The 13452-nt window shown below is 38.7% G+C and overlaps 1 protein-coding gene across 1 annotated transcript in view; it reads left to right on the plus strand.

Annotated features, from left to right (window-relative positions):
* The first annotated feature begins 309 nt into the window (after nt 1-309).
* The window catches only part of afg1lb (AFG1 like ATPase b), a 261074-nt gene continuing 247931 nt past the window's right edge, over nt 310-13452 (plus strand). The window contains exon 1 of the mRNA XM_039749760.1: nt 310-424. Within this exon, the coding sequence (XP_039605694.1) occupies nt 310-424 (115 nt within the window). The remainder of the gene's footprint in view (nt 425-13452) is intronic.

Consider the following 13452-nt stretch of genomic DNA (forward strand, 5'->3'; position numbering starts at 1 on the left):
GTAGTGACATTTTTAAGAGTAGGCAATATAAGGTCGTCTTCCACATTTTTTTTTTCTGTCAGATGATGCAAATTATGTTAATCGAGTACAGCTAAATTCATTAACTCTATCATAAAACAACTATTTCTAACAGACTGTAGCGGTTGTTGAATATACAATAAAACACACATAACAATAAATTGTAGGCAAAGGACCAGTGAGGCGCGCTACCACTTTCCGTGTTTCTGTTCTGCCCTTTCACGAAGTGAGGGAATCCGGAATTCCGCTGTTTCTGAGGTGTTGTTAATAAAGTTTTTGATCTTTTTAAAAATGGCGGCGCCCGCGTCGTCCTTGTCTGTTTTAAAATATTTCCTTCAGTTAACTACAAGAGATATTTTTTCATTAAATCGTCGCCTCGAAAACATTAACAGAGTACCTTTTAGGGGTAAGTGTGATGTGTGCGATGTGCATTTGATCGGTTATTTTTATAATGAGAATACATTTCATTCATAATTATTATAAAGTAAACTTGCAATTGGAGGTTTAAGGATAATTGAACAAAAAGTTGTATTTTTGTTAAGGTTTAATTAGAAATTAGAAGGCTAAGTAAATGATAGCACAATGAAAACATCAGTAAAGATGGATTTTTTAGCTGTCTTTTTATAACACGCTAAAAAATTAAAATCTTATTATTCAAACTATTATTATTATTATAATGTCAACTTCATCTGGCCATTTCGTGTCAAGTTTATTCAGATACACAAAATCGTCCAATGGAAGAGCTGACTTCGCAGTGTTTTGCGCTGCTGCTGTCTTGCCTCTGCACTGTCAGGGGTTCAAATCCTGAGCCGCTCCGTGACGTTTTGTGCGCATGTAAATACTTCGGCGCTCATTCAAATCCTAGCTTAGTAGGTGCGCTGATTAGAGTTTGTACATTGCCTGATTAATTGTGACAGTGACAACAGTGACCGTGGGGATGATTTATTTTTGTGACCCTTTATAAAGTTAAAATGCGCATTTTGTGTTTTTTTTTTGTTTTAATCTTTCATTGAGTACGGCGTTTAGGGAGGAGAAACAAATATAAAAGTAGTCCGAGGACTCTGCGTTTTTTGCATATAGTAGAAACAGAAGCAGTTATGTTATTTTTTTTAATTCTTTAGTCACAGTGGAAGTACTGATTGCAGTATTGTTTCTGTAAGAATAAGCCTGCTTATTCGCAAAATAGGCTATTAATATTTACCCCAAGTTAAATGACTGCTGCTGACTCCTAGAACTCCATGTTCACAGCCGTTATGAAGTTTGCATATTGCTGGAGTGTGTAGCAGAATAATGAAGAAGATGGCTGAAATAGCCCAAGAAATTAACATTCCTAGGTTCAGGATGTACAGTATCATTAATCGCACATGAGATTTGTCCAGTTCGAGTTCAGGGTCTAAAATGAAATACTGCTTTCTGGTTTTGTAGAGCCCCATCTGGAAGAGGCAGGGCTAGCTCTGGGCATAGTGGATGGTGTCAGTTGCCCTCACTTGGTGTCTTCTTGTAGATACAGTAGTAAAAGGAAAGACAGTTAGAGTGAGTGCCCTTTTCATCCCAGATTACCTCAGCAGGGCCAGGGAGGTCATATCCAGGTGCACATATATACACAGTTGGTCATCCATCTCTGTGGGGGATTGGTTCCCGCTTCTCTCGCAGATAACAAAACTTATGGATGCTCCAGTCCATTATATATAATGGTGTAGTTTTTGCATATAACCTATGCACATCCTCCAGTATACTTTAAATCATCTCTAGATTCTTTATAATACCTAATGCAATATAAATGCTATGTAAATGGTTGTTATACCATATTGTTTAGGGAATAATGACTCCAGCTAAAATTTTTATTTTCGCATTGAGAAATAGAACTTTATGGTCCCTTTAGCCTTTGAGGGACTGCTTTAACCACTTAATTGCTTTTTAGAAGAAATGAGGGTCTGTGTGTGTGGTGTCCTTGTTGATAATAATGTATCTATATCAGGGTTGAGTGATTAATTCATTTCAAATCGAAATCGCGACTTAAAACAATATGACTAGTAAATTGCAAGATTGAGATTTCGGGTATAAGTTATGCATGTTGCTTTTTGAATGTAATTCAGATTTATTTAAATGAGGTCTCATTCGAAGGCAAAAACAGACATTCTCTTCTAAAGGAATGTTTGTTTATTCTGCGTGCACTAATTTTGGTATTGAGTTACTCCAGATGTGCTATGCAACACTGCCTGTCCAATTGGATCGCTACGGCTATCCATTAATATTTTTTTATGAGAAAAAAATACTATTTTGTATAAAATGTACATACTGTATGTACTTGTAGATTTACAAAAAATGAATAGGTGATTTGGTTTGATTAATAGGTGTCCTCACGAGTATGATACTAATTAAAAAGAAAAACCCTCTGAACCCCTGGTAATACCGAAGGAGAGAATTAAAGAAAAAACTGATTGCCATTATGAACAATACTAGAGATCCTGTCTCTGACACACTAACACTGAATACTTTCAGGCAACAAATCATTCTGCAGGAGCGTGTCAAGGAACGCTAATGGGGCTCGGTTATATCAAAAGCAATATGTCTGCATAATGCCTCACTATGACTGCCAAGTTAGAGGTTTTCTTTCTTTGAAATTTTCTTGCTTTTTAGTAATTTTAGTGTGCATTCAGACCATGATGTGTGTGTATATGTACTCATCTATCTATTCACCTACTTGTGTTTCAATGTATATCTATCTATCTATCTATCTATCTATCTATCTATCTATCTATCTATCTATCTATCTATCTATCTATCTATCTATCTATCTATCATACCAAAATTGGTTAATAGGTGATGATAGTAATTTAGCATTACCTTCAGCAGGAGGTTGTGTGTTCATCCAGAGTCACCTGTTGGTCATTTATAGCATACCAAATTAATTTGAAAGCATTAAACTATAGATATTGCAAAATACCAGACATTGCCCCAGCTCCTTAATTACCAAACTATCTCTCTGATATTTCAATGGAAGATCCCTTTATTGTCAACAAAATTCAGTTATCAAACTTTATGAGCGAAGGCACTGAACATAGTTGGACTGAATAATGTGCCGAGAGGAGAATCCAGCTCGTCTCATCTTCCTGAGTAAGAAAGTCTTTGTTGGGCCTTCTTTACCAGGTGAGATGTGTTCAAAGACCTGGGGCCTCATGTAAAATGGCGTGCGTAGAATTCACACTATAACATGACGTAAGCACAAAAGTCGAAATCCGCCCCAACTCCTCGCAGAATTACGCCTCTTTGAATATGCAAATCAATATAAATCGCCCTTAAGCTCACCCTTTGTGAAAAGACAATGGGAAAAGCACGGGGGAAAATATAAGAATTTCAGCGAATACCAAGTGGAGGCAAAGGAAAAACATACTATTTGTTTATTTAAACCGTGGTATAATCAACAAAAGGAAGTTGATCGAGTGACATAGCGTGTTGGAGAAACTTGACAGCTCACGTTCACAAAGTCGCACAGTGCCGGAAATAATAAAGTTGTCAGATATCAAAGTTGCCATGAAAAGGCGAGTCGTAGCCCACTGTCTGAGTGTCATATGAAAGCTTATTAGGGTACAGAGAAAAAAAAATGCACACAGTAGGGAAAAAGCACGAAATGTCAACTTCAATCTCGAAATTTCCACTTTAATCGTGTAGTTTATTTTGTCATTAAAGTAGAACATCATAAACTTCATCTTAAAATCGTTTAATTAACCAGTTTCTCAAATCACATCATAAGTAAAGTAGCAAGTTAAATGCTTTGTTTTGTATGTGATCTTCTATGTGCTCTATGTGTGTGAATCACTACTTGCTTCTTAAACCAGCTCTCTTCCTGGACACAGAATCCATTACATTTGTGATATTACAGCTCTCTAAATAACTAAAATACTGAGATGTATACGTGATATTTTCATGATAATAGGAGTTAAAGCACGTTATTAAACATGGGTTTCACGGCTCAGTGATTGTGTGTGACCTTCGATGAAATTATTTATTGCAGCAGTGGGCGGCTCTAGACTTGTGGCGGCCCCTTTAGCCGCCAATGTCAATATGGTATCTTATGCACAGTGGATGGCCACGTCCGTTGCAGACACTGCATAGCTGCCTCGTGCTAATGACAGAAGCGTTTAACTTTTGTCGAAATTTGCCGCTGCATTTTTAGCTGTGTCGTTATTTTCTCTTTCTGTTTTATATTCAATATATATTGACATGACCGCCCCTGCAGTCTTTGCATTTCTTTCTCCAAGTAACGGATCGCTACACAATCAGCTCAGTAATAGACGTTAAGCCATTTGTATGCTTAGAACGCAGATTCTTCAAAACATTTAAGGAACATTGAAATATCTTTGTAGTACATGTTTAAATATTCTATCCTTCACACCAGTCCCAGTGAAGAATATAGATAATTTAAATGAAGTTAAAGTTTTATCTGTATAATATAATAAATACATTTTGCTGCATTTCATCTTAAAAATATCGTCGTCATATGTAAATACGCGCTTTATAAAGTGGCTCAGGTTGTGTAATATTATAACTGTAGTGCAAGTTTACAGTGGGGTGATTGTACTTATAAGTACAAACAGTTATATAAGGAGCAATTGATTAAGTGCGTTTAAAGTTCTTGGGATGAAACTGTTTCTGAACCGCAAGGTCCGTACAGGAAAGGCTTTGAAACGTTTTGTCGTGGCTGAGACAGCGTGTTCTTGATACTGTATACCGATAATTCTCTTTCCGATCAGCTGCTGCTGTGATTCCCCACTCAGATACAGTGATATAAATACTCCGTGGTACAGTGAGAGTAATATGGAAAAAGATGATCCGCTGTGGCAACTCCTAACGGGAGCAGCTTAAAGAAGAAGAAAAACAAGGTGCAGTGAGAGTAACAACGCTAAAGCAGTTATGGTATTTGGAATACTATGGCTATTCCCTGGACCATTATATTGTTACAAGTTAATTACAATCAGACGCATTACACTAATAAACAATATGCGGTTAGTTTCAGTTTATTTATAAAGCCGCGTCAGGAAAATAAAAGAGTAACCACACAGGAACAGTAGCACTGCTTTGACGCTGGGTGCTGCCAGTCTGCAAAACCGAGTGGAGAACTTGCGTACGACAAGGTATGAAGTGCTGTGGAAAAGTGCGTGGCTTTACGCCAAGTGTAGGTTTTATACATTGCGATTTGAACATGGAAAAGTTCTTACGCAACATTTCTGTGCGTACACACTGTTTATACATGAGGCCCCTGGTCAGATCCGATGTGATGTTGATACCCAAGAACTTGATATTGTCCATCCACATTACAGCCTCCTCATGTATGAATATATAGGACCATGCTCTGTTCTTCTGGACCTCCTATAGTCCACAATGATCTATTTGGTCTTGCTGGTGTTCAAGATGAGGTTGTTGGCTGAGCACCGTAGTGCTAGGTGTTGTATCTCCTCTCTGTAGTGAGTCTCATCATTGTCTGATATGAGACCCACCACGGTCGTATCATCTGCAAACTTCACAACCATATTTGTGGCATGGATGGCAGAGCAATCGTGCTTAAATAAAGTGAAGAGTGCTGTGCTGAGAACACAACCCTGTGGCGTGTCTGTGTTCAGAACCAGTGTGGCTGATATACAATACAATCTCCAATTCTAACCACCTGAGGCCTTTTGGTGAGAAAGTCTCTGATCCAGAGACACAACGATGTGGACAGACCCAGATTATGAAGCTTTTGTACAGTGTTAAACGCTAAAATCGACGAATAGGATCCTAACATAAGTGTTAGGGCACTGCAGATGAGTCAGGGCAGTGCAAAGTACTATTGAGACAGCATCCTCTGTTGATCTATTCCTCTTGTAGGCAAACTGATGGTTGTTAAATCCAGCAGGGATGGCATCCTTGATGTACTTTAGGAGAATTTTCTCAAAGCACTTCATTATTACTGGGATCAGAGCCACAGGGCGATAATCGTTAAGGCAGGTGACCGCTGATTTTTTAGGCACTGGCACAATAGTGAAGGATGTGAGGCAGACAGGACCATTGCAAGTTGTAGAGAAAGGTTGAAAATGTCCAGAAAGACTCCTACCAATTGATCAGCACATATTTTAAGTGTCTTACCCGATACCTTATCTGGTCCTGCAGCTTTGAAGGTGTTGATCCTCCTCAGGGTGGACCTCACTTGGTGTAGTTGCAAAACTATAGACTGATGCTGCTTCTCCAACCAAGGAAGATGTACAGTCTTCCTGCTGCTAGATGCATTAAAGCATGCAAAGAAACCATTCAAAGTTTCAGGGAGACTAGGGTCATAGTTGACCTGCTGATCGCTGTGCTTATAATCCGTTATGGTCTTTAAGCCTCTCCACATGTTCCATGGGTCGTTGTTATCAAAATACTCCTTGATACACCGTTTGTATCTGTATTTTGTCAGATTTATTTCTATTTTTTATTTATTTAGTTCTTTTTGGGGTTTGCTATATGCCAGCCTGTCGCCTAACCTATATGCCACGTCCCGGGCTTTAAGCCCAGGAATTGAGAGACTGAGGTGAGGGATAAGGTTGTCCTTTCATGCCCAACAGACTGTGTAGTTCAAACCTAAACATCTAAGCATCAGTAGTAGGCTGAAAACAAGATAGGGGTGCTGACGCTTCCCTTTTATAGGGTGCAACTGCTTGGGATTTTGATGGCTGCTATTTTTAAATAACAGTTGCCCGAGTACTTCTTAGATTTTTTTTGAAGTTGGTGTTATTTCTTGCTCAAGCTGCTGCTTCAGCCATTACAATAATTTTAAATTAGAAAACAGCAGGTACAAGTGTACACGTAACACCCAGCATTGTTAATCTATATTTCAATGCATTTGAATATTTATTATTTTTTATTTGAATATTCAGACTTTATTTTTTGGCTTATTTGATAGCCCCAGTACACATTATGACACATGATGCTGAGCAAACTCTCTTGCAAATTCCTGTGCATACCAACCAAGAGTTCACTGTCAGAGAGACTGTATACTATTAGAGGCAACGCAGTCACATGTCAGAGTTCATTTCTGAAACCAGCAGAGGTTGATATGCTGGTGTTCTTGACAAAAATAAATCTGTGAAGACCACAGTTAGTGTTGAGAAGAAGGTGAGACATCTGAGGAGCAAGTATTAGATAAGGCTTCTGTTGTTTGGAGTAATTTTAAGATTTTAGTTGTTCTGCACTATATACTAGAGTGGCAACCTTTGTGAAAAAAGTTTAAAAGTTAAATGCTGGGTATTTGCAATTAAATATTTTATTTGAATGTGGAATATTTGGATACTTTGTGTAAAATTTATGTTCTATTTTTGTCATTTTATTTAGTGATCACTTTTTTAATAATTATTCTGTGGTTTATCAATTTATAAGCCGAATGTTAGATATCAGTATATAATGTTCTGTTGATTACAGATTGTGAGGTATTTAGATGCTACCTCTGAGCCACAAATAACAACTTTTATGATAATTATTCTTTATTTGTCTGTTCTGCATTCTATTTCAATTTAAAAATGTAATAAATATGTCTACCTTGCATAAGGATATAAAGCAATTGATGTTTTTGTGCTATATTATGTGGTAATGCTCCATCATGTTTTAAATCTATTATGCAGTGAATATTGAACTGAAGCTTGACTTTAAAAATTAAATCTCAGATCAAAGTGGAAAAAAAATTAGATATTAGATATTTTCCCCAAATCATTTATCCCTTAAATGTATATAGTGTAACAGTAGGGGACACCACTGAGCCCCAAACTCAAGACACAGACATGCGCAATACACTTCTAGGATAAAATAAAAGTTATTAATTTATCTTCAGCACTTTTCCAACAACCATTTTCTAATGATAAGCCAAAAATACACACAATAAACATTCTTTCTCCTTTCTTCCTCCTGTTGAGTGTTGCCTGCTGACTCTTGACTCTGACTCAACCATGTAATGCAGCAGGCTCTCTTTTATAGCGGACCCAGGAATGTGTCTGGCGCCAAGCCATGTCTTCTGGGGAGCACTTATCGGCCATAAGGTAATTAGGGACATCACACACTGCATGCACGGGTTTACCTTTGCCAGTCCTGCAAACTTTAGCAAAGTGGTTCAATTTACCACATTTTTTACACTGTCTTCCTTTAGCTGGACATTGACTTTTTCCACCGTGTGCTTTGTTTCCGCAGTAGCTGCACTTATGAATATGCTTGTATGTGTCACTCGCTTCATATTCTTTTACTGCCTTCTCAATTGTGTAATGCATTTTTTGTTCAGCGCTGTTTGGAGCTCTTGCTTGTTGACTGCATACTGCATTCACAGTCAGTTCATTTGAGCCGCTCGGAGTACATGCATCGAAGGTTCTCAGCTGTGCTTGTGCTATCTAATGCGATCTTGCGATGTCCATGGCTTTATTTAATGTTAGCTCAGACCCGGCACTTAAAAGTTTCTCTCGCACTTTCGCTGAGTTTGTGCCAAACACTAGTCTATCCCTGACCATCTCATCTTGGTTTGCATAAGCACAGTCCTTCACCAGCAATTTTAACTCTGTTACAAAGTGATCAAAAGTCTCGTTTATGCCCTGCGTCTTCACATTAAACTTGTATCTCGCGAATATCGTATTCATCTTAGGCATGACAAACGCCTCAAAACGGTCATAATAAGTTTTCAGTACCTTGGCTTCCTCCTGGGTGACAGTCCATGTGTTAAAAATGTCTCTTCCTTTTTCCCCATTCCACAGGAGCAGGTAGCTGCATTTCTTACTCTTGTCTTTGCCTTTTAGCGGGCCAGAAAACATCAGCTCCACGTGCTGTCTGAACTTTTTCCATTCTCCCGGCAGGTTAAGAGAATCCCAGTCAATTCGTGGTGAGGGAACTCCAACAAAATCCATGACTGTCCTCTATTCTGACACCATGTCTTGTTTTCACAAATTGTGAAAAATGAAATGATGGCGAGACTTTCTTTTAAAGTATGCAGGGGAACTTTATTTATTACAGCTCTTGCATTCACAGCATCCGTTCTCTAAATTAACTTCCATAATAGTAACCCTGAGGTCCCTTTTTCTGGTGCTTTCCTGATGACATAGGTGCCTAAACAATGCCTGATAATGATATATTTCAATGACATATAAATATTACAGTGATCACCTCGATAGACATCTCACCACCCAAATCGCTACTCGTGAATCTAAGATGTTTAACAGGCATTCCCCCGGTATTAACTTTTTTATTTGCCTGCAAATATTTAGCGGCAGCGTGTCTATTGGATTGCTGCTGACGGATGACCTTATTTGGGCAGGCACTCAATTACGTGGGAGGCGTGGGTATGGGGGACGCAATATAGGCAGGCAGCCAACTACGTAGGAGGTGTGGTGATGGGGGACGCAACTCCGCCTCACACGGTGACCGAGCTGAAGGCTATGGCCATATATATGTACGTAAGTAGGATTCAGTTATGACCGTTATGCGTAGAATTTCAAAATGAAACCTGCTTAACTTTTGTAAGTAAGCTGTAAGGAATGAGCCTGCCAAATTTCAGCCTTCTACCTGCACGGGAAGTTGGAAAATTAGTGAGTGAGTGAGTGAGTGAGTGAGTGAGTCAGTCAGGGCTTTGCCTTTTATTAGTATAGATACATACATGTGTGGCTAGTTCAGGGACTTGGGCCCTTGTTAAAGTCGAGGGTCGGATGAATTCAATCCAATATCAACAAATTCAAAATCAACAGATTTGTGTAAGCATCAGCCACAAAGTTGAAGTTACGCAGGGGTTGGATATTCCAACAAGACAATGACCCAAAACACAGTTCGAAATCTACAAAGGCATTCGTGCAGAGGGAGAAGTGCAATGCTCTGGAATGGCCGTCACAGTCCCCTGACTTGAATATCATCGAAAATCTATGGGATGAAGTACTAATGTAATATCTCTGTTGGGGTGCTCAGATTTATGCATCTGTCTAATTTTGTTATGATGCATATTGCATATTTTCTGTTAATCTAATAAAGTTACTGTCACTGCTGAAATACTACTTTTTCCATAAGGCATGTCATATATTAAAAGGAAGCTGCTACTTTGAAAGCTCAGCCAATGAGAAACAAAAATCCAAAGAATTAAGAGGAGTTCCCAAACTTTTTCATATGACTGTGTACTGTATATGTATGTACACACATACATTTTGTAAAATGATGGGCATCAGTTATAGTGTTGTTGATTAATTGGGTGCATCAGAAATGCTATGTAATTAAGTACTTTTCTGTATACGATATTTGTAATTTTGAAACCGGGGCTAATATTATTAGTTCATTTGAGCTGATTACTGATGAAAATGCTACAAACTGTCTTGGGGGTGTTGCTGTGAAGAAGACTGCAACTCTATTAAAGCAGTATTTGATAATGTTACAAAGATGATTTAAAGTTGATTCATTCAAAGTTGAAAACTGCTAAAAGTCTCAACTCTCCATTATCAACAAGGTCTACAATTAGTTTTGCCTTGGTATACAGTAGGTTTAAATAAATAACAACAAATAAAAAAATAGAAGTTATTAGTTTCACTCACAGAAAAGCAGAATCATGTTCTCTTCTTATCATATTCTGAAAAACAGCATGTCCATCAGCAACAGCAAAAATTGTGTTTCACTCTGTTCCGTTGTGGTTTGGCTCCATCAGTTATTTGCTTGTTTTTTTTTTTTTTTTTAATTTCCTCCGTGTGTTTTGTAACTTCAAAATGTGCTTAATGCTGATTGTGTTCGATTCATGAATGGGGAAAACCCATGCTCTTCAAATGCTGTCTGTAGGTTGATAAGGAACTTAAAGGTAAAATTAGGTCCCAAGGCCATAAAACTTGAGGAACACTACTCTAGGGTAAACGCTGTAATTCAGTAAAGTTTTATGTCAGTTGCTACCTTTTGATGACATGGTGCTTTTATCAGTGGTCTCATTTAAGTTTTGTGAACACTGATGAAATCATCTGGAGAAATGCACTAATGGAGATTGTAGTCCCAACATAAGTATTTGCCCAATGTTGCAGATAAAAGGAAGGGCATATATATTAAATGTGTTTTTTTTGTACTGGACTATTCTCACAGTCGCAGTGCCTGGCAAGCATTTGCTAAATGTGTCTTTTTTGAAATTCACCAAATATTTCTCCTTTCATTTTGCTTCTGCAGATGGCCTACCTTTTATAAACAGGCATACCCCAGTTTTCTGTGTGATTGCTTGGTTAAATGGGTGACGCAACATGTTAAAACGCCCCACTTACTACAGCATTATATATATATATATATATATATATATTTACTAGCTGATTACCCAGTGGCTTTGCTCACTGAGTGCAAGGGAAAAAAATAAAATGTATATAAATTATTAAACAGTAAAACATTAACATGTAAGAAGTAAAGATGCGTTGAGCAGTACTGGACTGCTTTTGGGTAAAGTACATTTTAAAGGTGCTATAACACAACAGGTAAGTAGCACTAACAGCAGCTTAAATGTATTTGGATAATCTCTCTGTAGCAGATCCCTTGTGAAAGGCCCTACATGACCGCTGTGGTATAGAAATTACATTTTCTATGCGATCCTGCAAATTTCTGCTAACAGCCTTGCACAACGTGCCTGTAATTTAAGAGAAAAATTATTGTGAGAAATGTGGACGCTGCCCTTCCATGCTTAACAGGCAGAAGGTCCAAACAATTCCCAAGTCCAAAACTTAACATGAAGAGGCCGGTACATCTTCTTAGATGTAAACCCTCCATCTTCTTAAAAGAATTAATCACAAAAGCAACCTTGAATGTTGCAGGGTTTTAGTACCTGAACTCACCTTAAGGGACAGTAAGTAGTCGTGAAGCACAATTTACAAAGAGAGTTTTGTTTCGATGGCGCCGATCACACTCATTCGCAATGATTTCCACTCTCCCAGGAGCAAGAGCAGTGCAAGAAGAAAGAACGCTGCCCGAAACTGTGAAGTTCTCGACCCGGCAGAGCAGCCCGACATTCCGCGCCTTCGAGCATCCACTTTGTTCTCACGACCCCTCACCGCTGAAGGCGGTGTTGTCTTCATATTGTTTACAGCTCAGCGCAGTTAAAAAGTAGAAAGATGCAAAGCTGTTTTCCTCATCTCTTCTAATATCAAGTACTGCCAAATAAAAAAAGTTATAATGTGGCAGTTTCCGTGACAGTCACGTGGACGAATAAATAAAACTTCTCTGTCAGAACGCGCCTGGCGGCGTACGGCTTAGCGCTGGGGTCAGAGAGGAGGGCTGGGAGAGGGCGACACAGGGAGCGCTTATATGGGATAGATCAGCTCGTTTGTGTTTACTTCTTTTCAATATCAGTAAAGTAACTCTCACACAAATAATAACAATTCATAAAGACGATATAAAAATGGTGTCCACAAACGAAATGATCAGTTCCTGTATTATAATATGTTCTGTGGTCATACGTAATTTCTGTTTCAAATGCGAAAAGAATATTATATATACACAAACAGTCATGGCCGAAATTATTGGCACCCCTAGTAATTTTCCCAGGAAATGCACCATTTCTCCCAGAAAATTGTTGTGATTACAAATGTTTTGGTATACTGTACAAATGTTTATTTCCTTTATGTGCATTGGAACAACACAAAAAAACAGAGAAAAAAAGCCAAATCTGACATCATTTCGCACTAAACTCAAAAACCGGGCTGGACAAAATTATTGCACACCCTCAACTTAATATTTGGTTACACGCCCTTTGGAAAAAATAACTGAAATCCAGCGCTTCCTATAACCATCAACAAGCTTGTTACACCTCTCAACTGGAATTTCCAACCACTCTTCTTTTGCAAACTGCTCAAGGTCTCTCAGATTTGAAGGGTGCCTTCTCCCAACAGAAATTTTGAGATCTCTCCATAAGCGTTCAATCTGACTTAGATTCGGACTCATTGCTGGCCACTTCAGAACTCTCCAGCGCTTTGTCTTCAACCATTTCTGGGTGCTTTTAAAGGTATGTTTGGGGTCATTGTCCTGCTGGAACACCCATGACCTCTGACGCAGACCCAGCTTTCTGACACTGGGCCCCACATTGCACCCCAATATCTTTTGGTAGTGCTCAGATTTTATGATGCCTTGCACACAGTCAAGGCATCCAGTGCCAGGGGCAGCAAAACATACCCAAAACATCTTAGAACCTCCACCATGTTTGACTGTGGGTACTGTGTTCTTTTCTTCATAGGCCTCATTCTGTTTTCTGTAAACAGTAGAATGATGAGCTTTACCAAAAAGCTCTACCTTGGTCTCATCTGTCCACAAGACGTTTGCCCAGAAGGATTTTGGCTTCCTCTGGCAGGGCTCCAGATGGCGACTAAATGCGACTTGATTTTCTATTTTGCGACTAGTTTTTTCATTCCAGTCGCCGGTGGCGACTGTCTCTGTCAATCTAAGAAAAGTTTTAAATTT

This window comes from Polypterus senegalus, chromosome 3 (genome assembly GCF_016835505.1).
Source record: "Polypterus senegalus isolate Bchr_013 chromosome 3, ASM1683550v1, whole genome shotgun sequence".
Taxonomy (NCBI): domain Eukaryota; kingdom Metazoa; phylum Chordata; class Cladistia; order Polypteriformes; family Polypteridae; genus Polypterus; species Polypterus senegalus.